Consider the following 22,641-nt stretch of genomic DNA (forward strand, 5'->3'; position numbering starts at 1 on the left):
TGATGAATTGTCATTTTGAACTACTTAGTCCTTGATGTGTAGGAAGTACTGTTAGGTAGGGAGTTCCAAAATTTTGACCCAGTGAAGGAATAACAATATAGTTCCAAATCAAGGTGGTGAGTGGCTAAGAGGGGAATGACCATGTGGTGGTGTTCCTCAATATTTGTTCTTCTCCTTCTAAGTGATGGAGGTTGTGCTGTCATCTTACAAATCCTACGCATGTACATTCCCTCCACACTCTTATTTTCAATTAACAAAGGTAAAGTTGGCTGCAGGCACTACATGTATAATCACAATGCAGACATTGTAGGAACAATGCTCTGCAGGATTAAAATTTTTCTTCATCATCCTCTCAATTTTTCAGCAGGTTCTTCCTCTTTTGCCTTCACATAGCCAGCCTTCCATTGTTATAAATAAATAATTATGGCATCCAAATAGAATACAAATGCTGTTTTACAGATGCAAGCATGATTTTTAATTCCCAGACGCCTTGCAGATATTAAACACTGCAGTCAACTGTTACATTCATTCAGTTTGAAATTGGAAATGATTAGGTTAGAGGACATTTGAATTTCTAGAAATGTATGTTTACTAGATTATTAAATGTGTTAAATATCTTCAAAAGTGATTTTGTTTGAAGATCTAAAAGGTGAATTTTAATTCCAATGTATTAAGCCTGGTCTTTAACAAATTTTGGAATATTGATTTTCAAATAAAGTATGGATATGTAGCTTTTCATTTCTAGTTTCTTTGTTAACTTCAAAGAAATAGGTTCTGACATTTTAATACTACCCTCTGGTTGTGTTGATGAGAAACTCCACTGTTAATCTGTGATTCTTAAATTGTACTCCAGCCAGGGAAGCCTGGGAAGAATCATTATTCTGCAGACCTTAAGGCAGTCTATGTGATTAGCATAAAAATTTAGACATCATTGTGCCGTTTGTTCACAGTAAGACATAAGCCACAATGTTTCTTCGCTGGAGTCTAATTATCTGCCCAGCCCCAATACAAACACACCCACATCTTGTACAACAGTATATCACTACTGATTAATAAGATATTACTTAAGACGGTATATGAATGCAATCACCAAGCTCAATACTGTCTTATGGATTCTGGAGAGGATTCAGTAGTGGAGAGTTGTGATATTATTTTATTCCCTCTCTCATTACTATCATTTGTAGAGTCCTGGTATCTGAATGTGATGAATTAGTTTGCCAAATCTAGGAATTTTCAGGTCTGCACAAATTGGTAACATAACCTAACTGCCTAACAATGGGATCAATTTTTCAGAGAGTATTGGAAACAATTGTTTTTAATAACGAAAATAAAATAAAGAAATGCAGATGCTGGAGATCTGAAACAAAAACAGAAATTGCTGCATAAACTCAGCAGGTCTGGCAGCATCTCTGGAGCAGAAAAAAAGCAGAGCCAACATTTTGAGTCTGGTGACTTTTCATCAGAACTTCTGATATATACATATTCTCATCCAAACATCGGCTCCTATTAAACATTCTTCAAGAAAAGGGCATGAAAGAATTCAGGAGCAGACTTGGTCTATATCTGAGGGACTGTAGCCATTTGCGGATTGCATCCAACAGTAATACTGACACAAGGTGATCCTCATTGTTCATGAGTCAAAACGTGTGGTGCTGGAAAAGCACAGCCGGTCAGGCAGTATCCGAGGAGCAGGAGAGTTGAAGTTTCGAACATAAGCTCTTCATCAGGAATGGGGAGTGGGAAGGGGTCTGAGAGATAAATGGAAGTGGGGTGGGGCTGGGGGGAAGGTAACTAGGAATGCGATACGTGGATGACGATGGGGGGGTGATGGTGATAGGTTGGAGTGGACGGTAGAGCGAATAGGTGGGAAATAAGATGGACAGGTAGGACAGTTCAAGAGGGCGGTGTGCTGGGGTGGAGTGTTAGGTCCCGGATAAGGTGGGTGGAGGGGAAATCAGGAAACTGGTAAAATCAACATTGATCCCATGTGGTTGGAGGGTCCCAATGCAGAAGATGAGGTGTTCTTTCTCCAGGCATTGGGTGGCTAGAATTTGACAGTGGACGAGGCCCAGGGCTTGCATGGCCTTGGCGGAGTGGGAGGGGAAGTTGAAGTGTTCGGCCTGAGGGTAGTGGGGTTGATTGGTGCCTGTGTCCTGGAGATGTTCTAGGAGCGAGGCTCTAAAATCTTGTGTTTTCAAATAAACCTATTGGTCTATAACCCAGTATTGTGTGATTTCTTTTTACATTATGAAGAAGCCAGAGGACCACCTTGGTTCAATGATGAGTGTCAGGAAGCAAGGTAGGGGTAGCACTATGCATACCTAAATGAAAGCTGCTAACCTGGTGAAGTAATGATACAGGATCACATGCATGCAAAAGAGCAGAAGCACTAAGCTTTGGACAGAGCTATGAATCTTGCAAGTAATAGATCATATCAAAGCTTCACATTCCTACCGTAATCAGTTGTGAATAATATGAATGCAAACAATTAATGGAAGGAGATGGAGCCTGAGGACTGTCTCCATCCCCATTGGGGATGCCCAGCTCATCAGTGCAAAAGATTGTGTCTTGGGCAAACAAGCTGCAAAAGCATACATGGAACAAGGACCAAGAGTAGGTCACTTGGCTCCTCAAGTCTGCTCTGCCATTCAATAAGAACTTAGCTGATCTGACCTTAACTTCAACTCTTAAGTTTCTGCATATCCCTGATAATCTTTTATTCTCTTGGTAATCACAAATCTATACTTCTGCCTTCAAAATATTTAAAACTTTTGCATTCACTGCCTTTTCAGAAAGGAAATTCCAAAGATTCTCAACCCTCAGAGAAAAACATTTCCTCATCTCTGTCTTAAATGGGCTATTCCTTTTTTAAATGGTGACCCCTAGTTCTAGATTCTCTCACAAGTGGAAAAAACATCCTTTCAACATTCACTTAGTCAGGTCCTCTCAGGATCTTGCATATAGTCACCTCTGACTCTTCCAGAGTTCCAGAAGATGCAAGCCTAGCCTGTATCGCCTTTTCACATAAGGCACTCCACTCATTCCAGGTATTAAATTGTCTCTGTACGGCTTACAACATATTAATATCCTTCCATAAGTACAGTGAACAGTACTGTTTACAATATTCCAGATGCGGTTTCATGAGCTGTTAGATTGAGTTGCTGTAATGTACAGGATTATATTTTAAAAACATCAAATTGGTATTTCAAGTTGTTACATAATTTAATACTTAAATCTAATTCATTCAGAATTCTCTTTTTTTAAATTGCAACTTGTAATAAATATATGAACAGGTGAGTACCTATCATCTGCATTTTTTTTCTTTCTCAGCTGTTTCTAACAAGGTTAAGATATGTGCATTTAAATGTACCCTGAGGAATAATTGTAATCACCAACAATAAGACAAAACATCTCTCGATTTTCCATGGTCAACTAATTTAACAAAAGTTGCTTGTATTTCATATGGAAAATTGCTAGACCATAATTGACAGAACACCATATTAGATATGAAGGTTAACAAGCCAAATGTAACCATGCAATAATTTAAAAGAAATGGCCCATATAAAACTAGGAAAAACCCATATACATCTTACGCATTAGTTTTAACTTGCCAGTTTTATATTTTACGATCAAGGGAGTTAATAAAGAGCCATACTAAGAGACTGAAGATATGGGATTGTGAGGTGAACCCATCTGTGTTAAAACTTTATCCAGCCATTGTAAGGGTCCATGCAGATGAATCTCTATCCAGCAGGGAGTGCTTGTAACGTCTTGACGATGGTACTCTGCTCCCCATCCCTGAAATGATTAAAAAGAAGTCAGTTTTATATGAGTAGATTTCCTTTTGTGTTTTATCTATTTAAATTTCATTTTTATAATGTTTAGTTATTTTGATACTTTTTAGGTTTTCAAAGCCATGCAACATTTCTTCATAATGACGACAGGCAGGCAGGCTTTTATGAGGTTCCTGAAAATGGTTCTCCAAAAGCAATCAAATGGAAGCATGAAAATTATTTACATGGGGAATCACTGGGAAATTATTGATCTTCAATTCCACAAGACTGACCACATGTGGAACTTAAGTACTAACTTATGCCAAATGCTCTATTCAGAGTTCACAAATAAATTGCATGACAGTCAAATTGCATGAAAACAGACCCTTTGATCCAACTCGTCTACTCCAACCAGTTCCTAAACTAAATCAGTCCCATTTGCCAGTCTTTGGCCCATATCCCTCTAAAACTTTCCTTTTCATGTATCCATCCAGATGCCTTTAAATGTTATAATTGTGCCAGCCTCCAACATCACCTCTGGCAGCTCATTCCATACATACACCACCCTCTATATGAAAAAGTTGTCACTCGGGTCCCTTTTAAATCTTTCTGCTTCACCTTAAATCTAAGTCGTCTAGTTTTGTAAATCCCTACCCTGGGTAAAAGACCTTGGCTATTCACCCTATCCATGCCCATTACAATTTTATATACCCCTATAAGGTCACCCCTGAACCTCCGATGCTCCAGGGAAAAAGTCCCAGTTTATTCAGCCTATCCCTTTAGCTCAAACCCTACAATCCTGGCAACATCCTTATAAATCTTTTCTGAACCCTTTCAAGCTTAACAACTTATTTCCGATAGTAGGGAGACCAGAATTAAACACAATATTCTAAAAGTGGTCTCACCATTGTCCTGTACAGCCGCAACATGACATGCGATCTCTTGTACTCAATGCACTGACCACCAAAGGTAAGCATACCAAATGCCTTCTTCACCACCTTGCCTACATATGCCTCCACTTTTAAGGAACAGTGTACTTAGGTGTCTTTGTTCTGCAACACTCCTCAGGCCCCACCATTGAGTGTACAAGTGCTACCCTGCTTTGCCTTAGCAAAATGCGACACCTCAGATTTATCTAACACCTTGACTATTGGTTTTGCTTTATGCTGTTATGGTCAATTGTGATCTGCATTTTCTTATCTTTGCTGCTGCTTTTGGTAGTGTAGCCATCTGCTTATAACATTAGAAGCCATACTACTCATTGACCACTTTCTTTGCAGCTTGTCTTGGCATAATCACTTAGTTCTGTTCTACTTACTCATGTCAATTTACTTTCAGAGATAAGCTCTGATGTTTTTCCTTGGTCTCTGCATTGAATGGCATAGCCCTTAATGATTTCAGCCTCCATCTCAACTCAACTCACCCTAATCTGTGTTCACTGCTCTCCATTTACCTCCAACTCTACAAACTTGCCGATCCACATTCAGGGCCACTCCTTCAATCTTGCAATTTCATGTTTATTCCGTTCATACAAAACAACAACATCAAAAAGTCTGATCCCTTCCTTGTAATCCACAAACTCCCTTTGGATGGTAGGATCCCATTCCATCCCTCTTTTAAATGCATTTCTTTCTGTATTCAACCTACCTCACTCACTTACAATGAGACTTTCAAACTTCTAGCTGTCTAGCCTTTCTCCTCTATTTCTCACGGCTGCAGCTACCTATCTGCTCCATTACATTCTTCTCTTTACTGTTGATGCCTCACTCCTAGTAAAACCATTATATTCTCCAATTCTACTTGTCCCTGACAAAATACCTATCTACATTCTCTTAACCAAGCAATGCAGGTAAGAATTTCTACAGCATACAGTTTGTTACACTCATTATTTCCAGGTCTGGCTTGATCACATTAAGCAGCATTAAGACCAGCTCATCTTGAATGCAACTGCTTAATACTTCTGGAATCATAGAATTCCTAAAGTGCTGATAGAGGCCATATGGCCCATTCTGCACAGACTATCCAAAGAACATCCCACCCTATACCCATAACTCCACATTTACCATCGTTACCCTACCTGGATGAATATGCTTGAATTCTGGATCAGTGGTGCTGGAAGAGCACAGCAGTTCAGGCAGCATCCGACGAGCAGCAAAATCCAATATGCCTGAACACTATGGGGTAATTTAACATGATCAATCCACCTAGCCTGCACATCTTTGGACTGTGGGAGGAATCCAGAGCACATGACTGAAACCCATACAGACACGGGGAGAACATGTAAACTCCACACAGTTTTCCAAGGCTGGAATCAAACTTAGTCCTTGGCACTGTGAGGCAGCAGTGTCACCAGGCCACCCATGAAAAAGCAAGTCTTGCCTCTTACCTTCTCAAGCCTCACCTCCATTAAATGATTTTGAGTGGGAGCAGCGGCCAAGTAAAGGCGAACCCGGGAGACTACAGCTAAGGTAAAACAGTTTGTTTCAAAATTACTTACCTGTAGCGGGCAGCGGTGTTTTTTATTCTCTCTTCACAAAAAGAGCGGGAGCAGCAGAGGAAGTGACGGCAAGCAGAGGGGCAGCCGGGAAGGAGAACTGTGAGTATAAATACTCACCCTTTAATCACCAACGGTCATTTGAGTGGGAGCAGCGGAAGTGAGGTTGGAGCGCATAGCTGGGCGGGAAGGTAAGTGATTAGTATTTGAGTGGGTGTGTTCTAGACCCCAGGTAAGTGACTCAGTGTTATTGACTCAGTGTTCTTGTTTTTGGAGAAAGTGTACAGTCATGGCAGCGCAGGCGGTGAAATGTTCCTCCTGCAGGATGTTTGAGGTAGGGGTGACCACCGATACTCCTGCCGACTTCGTCTGCAGGAAATGCAGTCAGATCCTGATCCTCACCGAACGAGTTAGGGAACTGGAACTGGAGTTGGATGAACTGAGGATTATTCGAGAGGCTGAGAGGGTGATTGATAGAAGCTACAGGGACATAGTTACGCCGGAGAACAGAGGTAGCTGGGTAACAGTTAGAGGTGGGAAGGGGAAGAAGCAGGCAGTGCAGGGTTCCCCTGTGGTCGTTCCCCTAAAAAATAAATATACAGCTTTGGAAACTGTTGGGGGGGACAGCGTTGCAGGTGTAAGCTGCAGTGAAGGGGTCTGTGGCTCTGAGACTCAGAAGGGAAAGGGGGAGAGGAGGAGAGCGCTAGTTATAGGGGACTCTCTAGTTAGAGGGACGGACAGGCGGTTCTGTGGACATGGGCGAGACTCACGGATGGTTTGTTGCCTCCCGGGTGCTAGGGTCCGAGACGTCTCAGACCGTGTCTTCAGAATCCTTAAGGGGGAGGGTGTGCAGCCAGAAGTCGTGGTGCACATTGGCACCAACGACATAGGTAGGAAGAGGGGTGGGGAGGTCATTCAAGAGCTCAAGGAGTTAGGCTGGAAGCTAAAAGCTAGGACAGACAGAGTCGTCATCTCTGGGTTGTTGCCGGTGCCACGTGACAGTGAGGCAAAGAATAGGGAGAGAGTGCAGTTGAACACGTGGCTGCAAGGCTGGTGTAGGAGGGAGGGCTTCAGATATTTGGACAATTGGACTGCATTCTGGGGAAGGTGGGACCTGTACAAACAGGACGGGTTGCACCTGAACCAGAAGGGCACCAATATCCTGGGGGGTAGGTTTGCTAGCACTCTTCGGGGGGGTTTAAACTAATTTGGCAGGGGGATGGGATCCGGACTTGTAGTCCAGCAAGTAGGTTAGCTGTTTGTCAGGATGCCCAAGACTGTAGGGGGGCTGTGGAGAAGGTAGCACTGACAGGGACTACTAGCGGACACAGAGATGGGCTCAAGTGCGTATACATCAACGCAAGGAGTATCAGAAATAAGGTGGGTGAACTTAAGGCGTGGATCGGTACCTGGGACTACGATGTTGTGGCCATCACGGAAACGTGGATAGAAGAGGGACAGGAATGGTTGTTGGAGGTTCCTGGTTACAGGTGTTTCAGTAAGATTAGGGAGGGTGGGAAAAAAGGAGGGGGGGTGGCATTGCTAATTAGAAATGGTATAACGGCTGCAGAAAGGAAGTTTGAGGGGGATCTGCCTCTGGAGGTAGTATGGGCTGAAGTCAGAAATAGGAAAGGTGCAGTCACCTTGTTGGGTGTTTACTATAGGCCCCCCAATAGCAGCAGAGATGTGGAGAAACAGATTGGGAAACAGATTTTGGAAAGGTGCAGAAGCCACAGGGTCGTAGTCATGGGCGACTTCAACTTCCCAAATATTGATTGGAAGCTCTTTAGATCAAGTAGATTGGATGGGGCGGTGTTTGTGCAGTGTGTCCAGGAAGCTTTTCTAACGCAGTATGTAGATTGTCCAACCAGAGGGGAGGCCATATTGGATTTGGTACTCGGTAATGAACCGGGACAAGTGGTGGGCTTGTTAGTGGGTGAACATTTTGGTGATGGTGACCACAATTCTGTGACTTTCACCTTGGTTATGGAGAGAGATAGGTGCGCACAACAAGGTAGATTTTATAATTGGGGGAAGGGAAATTACGATGCTGTAAGGCAGGATTTGAGGAGCATACGTTGGGAGCATAGGCTGTCAGGGAAGGATGTGGTGGAAATGTGGAACTTTTTCAAAGAGCAGATACGACGTGTCCATGATATGTATGTACCTATCAGGCAGGAAAGAAATGGTCGTGTGAGGGAGCCTTGGTTGACGGAGAGGTTGAATGTCTGGTAAAGAGGAAGAAGGAGGCTTACATAAGGTTGAGGAAACAGGATTCAGACAGAGCAGTGGAGGGATACAGGATAGCCAGAAGGGACCTGAAGAAAGGGATTAGGAGAGCTAAGAGAGGGCATGAAAAATCGTTGGCGGATAGGATCAAAGATAACCCCAAGGCATTTTATGCGTATGTGAGAAACCAGAGAATGACGAGAACGAGGGTAGGTCCGATCAAGGACAGTAGTGGGAGACTGTGTATTGAGTCGGAAGAGATAGGAGAGGTCTTGAACAAGTACTTCTCTTCAGTATTTACGAACGAGAGGGACCGTATTGTAGAAGAGGAGAGTGTGAAATGGACTGGTAAGCTAGAAGAAATACCTGTTAGAAAGGAAGATGTGTTGGACATTTTGAACAACTTGAGGATAGACAAGTCCCCCGGGCCTGACGGGATATATCCTAGGATTATGTGGGAAGCAAGAGAGGAAATTGCAGTACCGTTGGCAATGATCTCGTCTTCACTGGCAAAGGGGGTGGTACCAGGGGACTGGAGAGTAGCGAATGTTGTGCCCCTGTTCAAAAAAGGGAATAAGGATAACCCCGGGAATTACAGGCCTGTTAGTCTTACTTCTGTGGTAGGCAAAGTAATGGAAAGGGTACTGAGGGATAGGATTTATGAGTATCTGGAAAGACACTGCTTGATTAGGGACAGCCAGCACGGATTTGTGAAGGGTAGGTCTTGCCTTACAAGTCTTATTGAATTCTTCGAGGAGGTGACCAAGCATGTGGATGAGGGAAGAGCAGTGGATGTAGTGTACATGGATTTCAGTAAGGCATTTGATAAGGTTCCCCATGGTAGGCTTATGCGGAAAGTCAGGAGGCATGGGATAGAGGGAAATTTGGCCAATTGGATAGAAAACTGGCTAACCGGTCGAAGGCAGAGAGTGGTGGTAGATGGTAAATACTCAGCCTGGAGCCCAGTTACAAGTGGAGTTCCGCAGGGATCAGTTCTGGGTCCTCTGCTGTTTGTAATTTTTATTAATGACTTAGATGAGGGAGTCGAAGGGTGGGTCAGTAAATTTGCAGATGATACGAAGATAGGTGGAGTTGTGGACAGTGAGGAGGGCTGTTGTCGGCTGCAGAGGGACTTAGATATGATGCAGAGCTGGGCTGAGGAGTGGCAGATGGAGTTCAACCCTGCCAAGTGTGAGGTTGTCCATTTTGGAAGAACAAATAAGAATGCGGAATACAGGGTTAATGGTAGGGTTCTTAGTCAGGTGGAGGAACAGAGGGATCTTGGGGTCTATGTACATAGATCTTTGAAGGTTGCCACTCAGGTGGATAGAGTTTGTAAGAAGGCCTATGGAGTATTATCGTTCATTAGCAGAGGGATTGAATTCAAGAGTCGTGAAGTGATGTTGCAGCTGTACAGGACTTTGGTTAGGCCACAGTTGGAGTACTGTGTGCAGTTCTGGTCGCCTCACTATAGGAAAGATGTGGAAGCTTTGGAGAGGGTGCAGAGAAGATTTACCAGGATGTTGCCTGGAATGGAGAGGAAGTCGTACGAGGATAGGTTGAGAGTAGTAGGCCTTTTCTCGTTGGAACGGCGAAGGATGAGGGGTGACTTGATAGAGGTTTATAAGATGATCAGAGGAATAGATAGAGTAGACAGTCAGAAACTTTTTCCCCAGGTACAACAGAGTGTTACAAGGGGACATAAATTTAAGGTGAAGGGTGGAAGGTATAGGGGAGATGTCAGGGGTGGGTTCTTTACCCAGAGAGTGGTGGGGGCATGGAATGCGCTGCCCGTGGGAGTGGTGGAGTCGGAATCATTGGCGACCTTTAAGCGGCATTTGGATAGGTACATGGATGGGTACTTAATCTAGGTTAGAAGTTCGGCACAACATCGTGGGCCGAAGGGCCTGTTCTGTGCTGTATTGTTCTATGTTCTATGTTCTATGAAACAAATTGTAAGCTGCCTTCATCTCGATCTTACTCACAATTTGTTCAACTGTCAGTACCAGAAAGCTGAGGTTCCTCTTCTACCCCATCCTCAATCTTTCTGTAGTTTGTCTTCTGTCTTGCCTCAAGCTCATTTTCTCCATGAGATCCATCTCCTTTTTCATCTTATTGATCTTCCTAAGCCTAAAGTGCTGAATAAAAACTTTGCTACCTGGATCCCTATTTAAAGGATTCAGCACCTTCCACAAATGTACTCCACTCTGCTGCTGGCTCGATATGTTCAAATTCAGAATGAAGTGTGACTGCTTGCCAATTTACTCCTCTCCTACCACTGCAGCAGCCTCAAAATGATGGACTGAAAATGGACATTGCTTCAGGCAGTCATCCATTAGTTTGTTTGGGATGGGGGTGAATGGGAGTTGCATGTGAGTGAAATCCAAAAATCTACTCTTCTGTTAGTTTGGTTTATTAAAATAAGCTACTGTTAAGTCTAGAAGATCTAATGTCCTAAGATACATAGCAACCCCTGAATGAGGATTAACAAGTTATATACAAATTCACATTTTATATAATTAATATAATTATATTATATTAATTATTCAGCTTCTATTCCCCAAGCATGTTGTGGTTCTGTTCGCCGAGCTGGGAATTTGTGTTGCATATGTTTCGTCCCCTGTCTAGGTGACATCCTCAGTGCTTGGGAGCCTCCTGAGAAGCGCTTCTGTGATATTTCCTCCGGCATTTATAGTGGTTTGTCTAATGCCGGAGGAAATATCACAGAAGCGCTTCACAGGAGGCTCCCAAGCACTGAGGATGTCACCTAGACAGGGGACAAAACATCTGCAACACAAATTCCCAGCTCAGCAAACAGAACCACAACAATGAGCACCCGAGCTACAGATCTTCTCACAAACTTTGAATTTCCCAAGCATGTTAAACAATGACTAAATACTTATCTTTTCTTAAATAATAGAGCTGCTAGTGAGCAAAAAATAAAATCCACAAAACAGATTAAAAACCACTAATTGTTACTTACAGCTATTCTTTCTGAAAACCAAGCTAAATGGCATCAATGGGAAAATTTTTTTAATGGCATGAATTCCATAGTGTATTAACAGCAGTTAACAACGCAACCAACATTTTGGATATCATCAACCATGCATAATTTTTAAAAACCATCGCTCTATAATAACGATTAGGTACTTACTTTCACAAAGCTCATGCGGATTGTACACATTTTTGTCAATTCATAGACCACCTCAAATCCATGATTTACAGATTGCGCTAGAAGCTGGGCAAAGAGCTGATTATTGAATATCTTGAGGCTACAACCACTAGGAATCTTGCAAACAGTAGTTGGATGAAAGCCATGTTGATAGTTGCAGTTGCGACTCTGGACAAAGATACTGCTTTCACTCAAGCATTCGGCGTAAACCTCACCACCAACATAATACAGGTGAACACCTGGAAGATTTTTTTCATAAATTGTTTATTACATCTGTTTGCATAAGAATCTTTCTTTCAAAAATGAATTCTAAGAGAACTCCAAAAACATGGTTTTTACTACGTGATTTGTTTTAAGAGTATAGAGCTACAGTTTATCTAACTCTCTGAACTTTCAGACAATCAGGATAATAGATCAAAAACCGTAATAATAAGCCTATTGATAACTTTTCCCTAATACCATCTGCTCTTATATACACCCTGTTTAGAAAGCAGTGGTAACAACTTCCACTCTATTCTAGAGGCTGAATTACATATGGTAGAATATTGTCACGACAAAGCATGCAATAATTCAGGAACACCTAACACTATCTTTTCAGGACATCTAGGAATTTTCATTGAATGCACACCGATCAGCTGTGTCTGCATTCTGGTTAAAGGATGAGTAACAATTTGCAATTTATAATGCAAACAAGAATTGAAAATGGAAAAATGTACCCTTAATTTTAAAGGCTGAATGAAGCAGCCCTGCTTTCTAACTATATATGATATCTACCAATTGCCAACATATGAACGCACTATACCACGAAGCTGTCCCACTGTATTTGCAATTCTACAGCTAACCCTTAGAGCAATATATACTTGAGAATCAAATCCCTTAATTAAAAGTTTATTTTTCCAGTGAATTTATGTGGTTCTATTTTATGTGTTATATTCTGCTTATATTTCTAGTCAAGTTATAGTTTAAACTGAACTACCTGGTGGACATTAGGAATCCAATAGATTTATTTGAGGAGGAACAATGAATTCTCCCAGTATGTTCCTCAATCACCATTACCAAGTACATTCATGTCATTATTGTTTGTGAGGAGTACCTTTTTGTATAATGGAAGCTACATCCACTTCCATAGTAACAGTCATTACAGTTGAAAGCAATTCATTTTATGTGATGTGCACTGGTACAGCTTGAAACACTGCTTCTAACTGCATAGTTAAGTGTGCTGCATTCTTGTGTGTCATCCAAGGCACACATTGTCAGACCAAGTTGTTATGAAGTTAGGATGAGAATTCGTTAGCACTATTTTTCATAACTTGCCCATATTTCTCAATCCTTTTTTACACTCTCCCTGACGAATGCCTGCTGTGATCAAGTTGGTTTTGGAAAGAGTAAGTACATTTCTCAGGAGATTTGAAGAGAAAAATCCAAAAAGACTAAGAAAATTCTAGTGTTTAACAACAAATAGCCTTTTAAAGACAAAAAGCATTTATTTATGGACCTGACCTTTTCCAATGTGCCGCCTGGTGTTTTCAATTGTAGAATTTCGATTTACATTTGACAGAAGCCCAAGGCAGAACCTGTTCTTATTATTGGAGGGGTCTGTGAATCCATCAACCAGTAAACTTGTTGCTGATGCATGGAAAGCCTCTCCAACTCTATTATTTAGTTCATAATAGACGATGGAGCACCAGTGATCTGGCTCTTCATAGCAGACAGGTTGCAAATCTGAAAGGAAATCAATTGACAGGGTTTGACGTATCTCCAGGATCGTCTCATCTGTACTTATCAACATTACAGTAATACAAAATTGTAGTAAAAATAAACATTCTTTGTGAGTGTAAATTAGTATTGTAGCTAGAGACATTTGTGATTGCAATTTTCATTGTCGGATTTATATTTTATTCAAATAGTTTAACAGGATTTTGCCATTGTTTCTAACCCTAGAAGCTGTTGTCCCCAACAGAAATCCAATAGAGGTCTGGAAGAAGTTATCAGGCAAAAGGGAACAGCAGAACAACAGGGCAACATATTTGTATGAATATAATATTAGCAGAGAATAGGCATAAACAGATCATTCTTGGGTCAACAGGGTGTAAATGGGTGGTGTGCCACAAGAATCAGTATACTGGCCTCAACTTGTTATTGTTTACATCAATGATTTGGATGAAGGGACCAAATGCATGGTTGCTAAATTTGCAGATGATAAAAGGACAGATAGGAAAGTATCTTGTAAAGAGGACACGAAGATTCTGCAAAAGAATTTGGATAAGTCAGGGTGCAAATAAAGGTAGATAAAGTGTAACTTGGGAAAAAGTGTATTTGTTCTCTTTGGCAGGAAGAATCGAAAGGCAGTATAAAGGTAAATTATAGAATTCAGAGATACAGAGGGATCTGGTGGTCCAGTTCACAAATCACAACATGTTAATGTGCAAATACAGCAGTGATTAGAACGACATATGAAATGTTGTTGTTTATTGCAAGGGGAATGACATATGAAATTAGGGGTGCTTTGCTATTGTTGTAAACAATGTTGGTGAGATCACATCCAGTCTACTGTGTACAGTTTTAGTCTTATTTAAGAAAGGATTTACACGTGCTAGTTTAGGGGAAGTCCATTTGATTTATATTGTGAAATATTAATTTATAAGAATAAAGTTGCACAGGCTGGGGCTGCATCCATTGGAGTTTAGAAGAATGAGAGGTCATATAATTTAAACATTTGAGATCCTGAGTGTACTTAATAGGGTGGTTGCTGAAAGGATATTAATAATAGCTTCAGTTTTTTTTCAGTCAGGATCCCAACACTCTTTTACTTTACATGTACATTATTTTCTTTTGATACAAGTACAGTTCTTTCCTGGATTTTGATACCCATGCGAAGCACTATACATTCAATTTGATCTAACATCTATTTGCCCAATCCGTAAAGGTATTTAAATTCCCCTGTAACCTATTCTGCTCAGCTTTGGAGTCTACCATCCTGTCAGTCATGTAATATATGTACATTTAGCCACTCTATTAATGATTTGCAGCAGAAACTCATGAACATAACTGATGATGACCCCTGTATCACCATCTTGTGGCAGAGGTTGGAACTAGGTGATATCTTTCGAAAATAAGGATCACCCAATTAAAGCAGAGTTGACAATGTTTTCTCTCACAGTGTTTACGAGACTTTGGATAGCTCTTCCTCAGGGATCAGTGAGAGGGCACAGGTAGTTAGAATTTCATACAACAAGAGAATCAATGATTAACGGGGTGGGGAGCTTGGAATATGGAGTTGATGCCGCAATCAGATCAGCCAAGATTATATTGAATCGTGGAACAGGCTAGGAGTGGTCAAAGGACCTGCACATATTCCTAAATCATATGTTTGTACAGCACAATCATCAGTTGTTGCACTTTCAATTTGCATCAGTCACAGTTCCTGTCAGATAAATTCTCCAAATTTCTCCTTCGTTGTGCGAATGCACTAATTTTTATGGTTTATATCATGACAACAGCCTTTCAATACAGTACTCTAGCAGCCACCTTTCATGTATTGCCCAAAATAATGGCCGAGAAGCATGGAGAGGTACACAATTCTGTAAAATTGTCTTTAATGTGATAATGAGCAGACACTCTGTTTGATGTCTCCCTTTCCTAATAAGCCTGGGAATTTGGACATTGCTGTAATTTCAATGCCTCCTTGGCTGAAATGAATAAAGATACTTGATCAAAACTAAGTGAAATTTTCTACTCCCTTGAGCAGGGAGTGTTAGTGAGAAAGCTGGACAAATACAGAGAGAATAGAAGAATCAGAACCTCAAAGATTTTACGATTTTTCCCTTAGGGAAAATGACATTAGCAACTCTGCAGGTGCTATCCCTGTAGTTGCATGAGGGGTGGTTCTATGACCAAATAGGAACTGGGACAGTTTGGTATCCAGTGAAGCTGTAAGCTGTTTTTATAAGCTTGCCTTCACAGTTTGTCAGCTCTTTCTGCCAGACCATTAGAGGATGGATGGTGTGTAGCTTAAACGTTGAATGGCATTCAATTTTAGGAAATACCCAAATTCCCTGTTGGCAAACGATGGCCTGCTATCCGTCAACAACACTTCCGGGAGTTCTTGTCTTGCAAAACATTTGTGGAGTTTTTTGATCGTTGGCCCTGTGTTTGACGAATGAACTCTATGCACTTCCACTCTGAGTGATGACTAAGAACATTGAGCCTGTGAAAGAACCTGCATAGTCGATGTGTAACTGAGTCCAGGATTTACCCGACCACTCCCATGAGTGTGGGGGAGCTGCTGGCAGTAATTTCTGTCCTTGTTCACACTCTGGGCACTGCCCCACCAATGTGGCTATGTCAGCGTTCACTTCTGAGCACCAGACATAACTTGTCGCAAACATCTTCATGTTGGAAACCCCTTAATGACCCTGGTGGAGTTCAGCCAGTATCTGACTGTGACCTTTGCTTGGGATAATCACTTTTGCTCCCTATAATAATATGCCATCCTCTACTGTGATCTGGTCTCTCTGGGTCCAAAAAGGTTTGAACAAGAATAAAAATTACTGCCAGCAGCTCCCCTACATTCATGGGAATGGGTGGGTAAACCCTGGATTTAGTTACACCTCGACTACGCAGGTCATTTCATGGGCTCAAAGTTCTTCGTCATTGTGGGCCAAGAAGGTTTCAATTCTGGTTCAGATGGCCCTTTGGTTTCACCCATCATCACCAGCTGTTTCAGTTTTGCCAAGACCAGATCTTTCTCCATCCAAAGTGTGATATTGTCAGCTGTGACTGGTTGTGTGTGCAGGAAGTTTTAAAACTATTACTGACTCTTCCAATGGTGGTACCAGTGGCATCATGTCTGCCAGTGAGAGATGGCTCAATACATCCACATTCGCTACTTGGCCTCCTGGACAGTGTTCCAACTTGTAATTATATGCAGTTAGTATGACAGCCCACCACTGAATTTGGCCTGAAGTTATAGGTGGCACTGTCTTGTTCTCTAAGTAGACCTAGCTGGGATTTGTGCTCCATTTTTATGACAAATTTACACTAGTGAAACTATTTACAGCATTTCCTGATTCTAAATATGACTGCCAAACATTCATTCTCTATTCTGCCATATATATGCTCTGCATTAACCAATGTCCTGGATGTATACACTATTGGGCATTCCATTGGGCCACCTATGAGCTAATACCACCTGATGCCGAATGGGGAGGAATCGCATATCAATACCAGAATTCGCTAGGGTTCATACTATGCCAAGACCTCAGAGGATGATAGCTGTTTCTTCACCTCCCTGAAAGTTGTAGCTTCAATTTATGACCATGTCCAAGGCTTTTTTAAGACTTGATGCAAAGGTGCCAGGATGGAAACCAGGTTATGTAAGAACTTTCCTTAGTTTCACCAGCCCAAGGAAAGATCTAAGCTCCTGTACAGATGTGGGAGCCAAGGCAGCTTTGATCACCCTCACTTCATCTTCCAATGGGTATAACCTTGTCTTGTTTACTCTGTAGCCCAAGTAAGTCACTTGGGGTGCCTGGAACACACACTTTTCCCTTCTAAAGCATACATCCACCAGGGAGACACGTCTAAGGACTATCCAAGTCCTCTAAATGCTCCTTATTGGCCTTCCCTGTTATTATCGCATCATCAAGAGAAATGGTGACCTGTGGCAAATCTTGCAAAATGTTTTCCATTGTCCACTGAAAAATTGCATAGGCTGATGATACCCCAAATGATAGTCTTGTATATTGGTACAAACCCCTATTAATTGTAACATAGATCTGGAAATCCTCAACTAACATGACTCTTTGCAAGTACAAATGGCTTATGTCCAGCTTCGTCAAGGACAGCCCCTCCTACCAGCTTTGTATATAAATCCTCTATGGGAGATTCTGGGTATTTATCAAGCTACAAAAAGTGGGTTAGTGTTTGTTTAAAATCTCCACAAACCGACACATCGAGTTTCACAATCAGTACGATCAACGCTGCCCATTCTGCTTTCCAGCCTCTGGATTTCTGCTTCTACTTTTGTATGTGAGGTAAATGGCACTGGGCAGGCCTTACCGAATCATGGAATTGCTACCTGGCCAACATGCAAGATGGCCTTGGCTCCTTTGACAATCCCTTGACCTTCCTGAGAAACTTCCAAGTATTTAATCAGAACTTCACTTAGGCAGTCATTTTCTAATCAAAAATGTTGAACTAATCTAAGTGAATCTTTCTGAACTAACTTCACCCCATCAAGCTTGGGCCCAAACCTTTTACTACAATCAGTGGGAACTGATCCAGCTGCTTCTCATAAAAGACCAGAACCGAAGTTGTATCCTTAATCTGTAAAGGTTCCCTGGTATAGGTTCTCAGTCTAACTGAGGTCTTGCACAAACTTAAAGGTTGGCGTCGAGAGCAAATTTTATTAAAGACTGGTTTGGCGATCACTGAAACAGCCTCAACGGTATCGACCTCCATTAGAACCAAGTGATCATTTGAAGAGATATTTATTTTGACTGGTTCTGACTTGGAGGTTGCTAAACAATTTAACTGTTCCCAATTGGATGCAGGATGTGCATTCTACTGGATACTGACCAATGAGTTTTCTTAAGCTTTGGTTGGTCCAGTGGGACTCTTTTGCCATTTTGAGTCAGCATACTGGTAACAACTACAATGGCTTGCCCACCCTAATCATGATGAAAATGTTATCCATTTGGCCAAGGCTTGGCTTTGTTTTAGGATTTTGTTGTGGGCTGACCTAGAGTCCCTCTGTTCAGGATGTTTCCTCAGTAAAGCTATGCAATTGCCTTCACTCAAGTGGTCTTCCCCAAGCTCAGCTGGACTGGCAAGTGTGTCCATTTCCATCAGAATACCCTGCATCTCATCTGCTCCACTTGCTGTATTTCCAATGATAAAGCCAGTTGTAGCATCAGTTTGAAGTCCAGATGGGCTTTAGCTAGTAGGTGCTTTTGCATAGTTACATCATTAATCTCACATACCATGTGGTCTCTCTGAATCTAATTAAGGGTTAAACTAAAGTCACACACCTCTGCCAGTTGTCTTAACTTAGTCAAAAATTCCCAAATGGATTCGCTGGTTCTCAGATTGCTGAGTAAAACTGATAGTGTCTCAGAGTTAGAGGATGCTTGGGATCATAAAATTCCATAACTAAATCCGTCAACTCTTGAAAGATTTTAATATCTGGTGCCTCAGGGAAACCTCCAAATAACCGATAAAGCTGTGGGTCCACAAGCTGTCAAGGGAATTACTCGTTGCTTTTCATCTGCTGCAATGTCATTTGCCTGGAAAAAATAACACATTCTTTCCATACATTAGGCCCAGTCTTTTATGGGGATCAAATGAGTCAAACTTCCCATATAATGGCATGATGTCAGAAATGCTTACCCCAATTCAAAGCCGACTGTTGTAAGTGAATTCCTTCAGGAGTGTGCTTTACTCTCAGCGTCAGTGAAATAACTCCACAGAGGCTGGCATCCTGTCACCAAGTCACTCTTTATTTACATGTCGATAAGTCCTGGACGTTGATCCAGTTTCCTCAGAGCCAGCTCTCAGCATGACAGGATGTCCGAAACTCTTGTTTATATCTGTCAGCTACGGCTCCCTAATCATGCCAGATTAACAGCCCCAATCAGGGAACTCCTATTCCATGAGGTCTATTTGGCTGATAGATATAGATATAGAATCCCGACAGTGTGGAAACAGGCCATTCGGCCCAACAAGTCCACACCGACTCTCCGAAGAGTAACCCACCCAAACCATTCCCCTACATTTACCCCAGACTAATACACCTTACCTATACATTCTTGAACACTATGGGCAATTTAGCATGGCCAATTCATCCAACCTGCACATCTTTGGATTTTGGGAGGAAACCGGAGCACCTGGAGGAAACCCATGCAGACATGGGGAGAATGTGCAAACTCCACACAGACAGTCGCCCGAGGCAGGAATTGAACTCAGGTTCCTGGCGCTGTGAGACAATTGTTATCCACTGAGCCACCGCACCGCCCATAACAATCACGACATCTCGTTACAATCACTACAATTTCCTTTTAAATGCCTGTCAAAATTCTTGCTATTTAGAACCATAGAGTCACAGAGATATACAGCACGGAAACAGACCTTTTGGTCCAACTCGTCCATGCTGACCATATATCCCAACCTAATGTAGTCCCACTTGTTAGCACCTGGCCCATATCCCTCCAACCCTTCCTATTCATATACCCATCCAGATGCCTTTTAAATGTTGAAATTGTACTAGCCTACACCACTTCCTCTAGCAGATTATTCCATACACGTACCATCCTCTGTGTGAAAAAGTTGCCCCTTAGCTCTCTTTTATATCTTTCCCTCTCACCCTAAACCTATGCCCTCTAGTTCTGGATTCCCCCACCCTAGGGATGAGACTTTGTCTATTTATCCTATCCATGCCCCTTATGATTTTATCAACCTCTATAAGGTTACTCCTCTGCCTCCGATGATCCAGGGAAAACAGTCCCAGCCTGTTCAACCTCCCCCATAGCTCAAATCTTCCAACCCTGCAACATCCTTGTAAATCTTTTCTGAGCCCTTTCAAGTGTCACAACATCCTTCCAATAGGAAGGAGATCGAAATGCACACAATATTCCAAAACTGGCCTAACCAATGTCCTGTACAGCTGCAACATGACCTTCCAATCCCCGTAATAAATACTCTGACCAATAAAGGAAAGCATACCAAACACCTTCTTCACTATCCTATCTACCTGCAACTCTACTTTCAAGGAATTATGAACCTGAACTCCAAGGTCTCTTTGTTCAGCAACACTCCCCAGGACCTTACCATTAAGTGTATAAGTCCTGCTAAGATTTGCTTTCCCAAAATGCAGCACCTTGTATTTATCTGAATTAACCTCCATCTGCCACTTCTCAGCCCATTGGCCCAACTGATCAAGTTTCAAATTTCAGCACTGCATCTGCATTGGTTTGATCTCTAATCTAGTGTGCTAGTTCATTTTCATGTCCACATAGTTGCCCTTGTTTAGGTTTAAATTTCTATAATACTAGGCTTCTCTCTCTTTCAAACAGGTGTAGCATTCAATCATATTGTGATTGTCAGTTGCATCTTAACTCTGAAATCATTAACTAATCCCAACATATTACATAGTATCAGGTCTAATATAACCTGCACTCTGATAGTTTCTTAGAGGAGCACGTTCTGGAATGAATCTTGAAACCACTCTATGAATTCCTTATCAAGGCTACTAACCTCAGAGTCTTTTTTGAAGAGATTACAAAGGTGATGGACAGAAGTAAGTCAATGTATATTGTTTATATTGACTTTCAGAAGGCATTTGATAAAGTCCTATACAAGAAAGTGTTCACTAAGGTGAGATTACTGATATGGATAGGAAATTGATTGAAGAAACAGAACGATGGTTAAGTATTCAAATTGTTTGGACTTGACTATTGGTGTCCTAGAGGGATCTGTGTTGGAAGCTCAATTATTCAGAATAAATGAATTAGGTAATGGAATAAAAGGTCAAATATCCAAATTAACTGCTGATAAAATTGGACAGCATTATGGACAGCTTTGGCAACAGCATAAAATTCTAACAGGATATTGATAAATTAGGTGAATGGGCACAGTTGTGGCAGATGGATTTTAATATAAGCAAATGTGAGGTTATCCATTTTTGACCAAAAAGGAATAGATCATAGTTTTTTTGTTAGAAAGAGCAAAATTAAATACATTGGATATCCAATGAGATTTGGGGGTTCAGGTGCATAGCTCTTTAAAATGTAATGAACTGGTGCAGAAAATAATGAAGAATGCTAATGGAATGCTGGACTTCATATCTAAAGGGTGGCACGGTGGCTCAGTGGTTAGCACTGCTGCCTCACAGTGCCAGGGACGCAGATTTGATTCTAGCCTCGGGCGACTGTCTGTGTGGAGTTTGCACATTCTCCCCGTGTGTGCCTGGGTTTCTTCCGGATGGTCCAGTTTCCTCCCACAATCCAAAGATGTACAGGCCAGGTGAACTGGCCATGCTAAATTGCCTATAGTGTTAGGTACTTCGTCAAAGGGAAATGGATCTGGGTGGATTACTCTTTGGAGGGTCGGTGTGGACTTGTTCGGCTGGAGGGCCTGTTTCCAAACTCTAATAATCTAAAGAGCTAGAGTATAGGGAAGCAGACGTTATGCAGCAGTTATACAAAACCCTAGTTAGACCCCATTTGAAGAAGTGAGGGTAGATCTGGACACCAAACCTTAGGAAGCAGGCTCTGGAGGTAGATTAACACAGGTTTACAAGGATCATCCCTGGGCTTCAGGGGTTAAGTATTGAACAGGGATTAGAAAATTTGACATTTATTCTCTAGAATTAAGACATTGAAGGGTGATCTAATTGAAGATTTCAGAATATGAATCGGGAAAGACATGGTAGACAAAGTTAAACTATTTTCACTGGTTGAAAATTCTAGAACCAGGGACATAGTCTAAGAATTAGGGCCAGGGCATTCAGGAGAGATGTTAGAAAACACTTCTACATGCAAGAGTAGTGGAGATTTGAAACTCTCTTCCTCAAATGGTGGTTGATGCTAATTCAATTATTAAATTTAAACATTAGAGAGACATTTTTTATTAAGCAAAGTTATCAAGGGATACAGGCCCAAGACAGGTATATGGTGTTAAGCCACAGGTCAGCTATGATTGTGTTGACCAGCACAGCAGAATCGAGGGGCTGAATGGTCTACTCCTGACCTTTTGTTTCTTTTGCCAATTTGATTTAAACAGTTTAAATGTTGATTTAAAACAGCCATGTTTATGGCTTCCCCTTTATTGCAAACGCACAATAGTTCTTCTTGTATTCTTTGTACTACATTGTGGTTACTGCTATGGCACCAGAAGATCACTCTCACTAGTGACGACTTCTACTACTCATCAGCTCCGTGATTCTACACTCTGATCTCCTGGACCTCGGTCAGCTC

At 41.7% G+C, this 22,641-nt stretch overlaps 1 protein-coding gene across 6 annotated transcripts in view; it reads right to left on the minus strand.

The window, feature by feature from the left end:
- LOC122550807 (SMAD family member 5) overlaps positions 1–22,641 on the minus strand; it is a 47,163-nt gene that overhangs the window by 10,251 nt on the left and 14,271 nt on the right. For 5 of the 6 annotated variants that reach the window (XM_087988286.1, XM_043692093.2, XM_087988284.1 and 2 more), the window contains 3 exons: positions 13,169–13,390; positions 11,651–11,907; positions 2,795–3,798 (listed from right to left, as the gene is read on the minus strand). In XM_087988286.1, coding sequence (XP_087844412.1) covers positions 3,655–3,798; positions 11,651–11,907; positions 13,169–13,390 — 623 coding nt within the window. In that variant the 3' untranslated portion in view covers positions 2,795–3,654. Of the gene's footprint in view, positions 1–2,794; positions 3,799–11,650; positions 11,908–13,168; positions 13,391–22,641 lie in introns of those variants that run through there. The other variant, XM_087988285.1, reaches the window with a different exon arrangement.

Source organism: Chiloscyllium plagiosum, unplaced genomic scaffold, assembly GCF_037043375.1.
Source record: "Chiloscyllium plagiosum isolate Xiang-an unplaced genomic scaffold, Cpla_swu_hap1 HiC_scaffold_6, whole genome shotgun sequence".
Taxonomy (NCBI): domain Eukaryota; kingdom Metazoa; phylum Chordata; class Chondrichthyes; order Orectolobiformes; family Hemiscylliidae; genus Chiloscyllium; species Chiloscyllium plagiosum.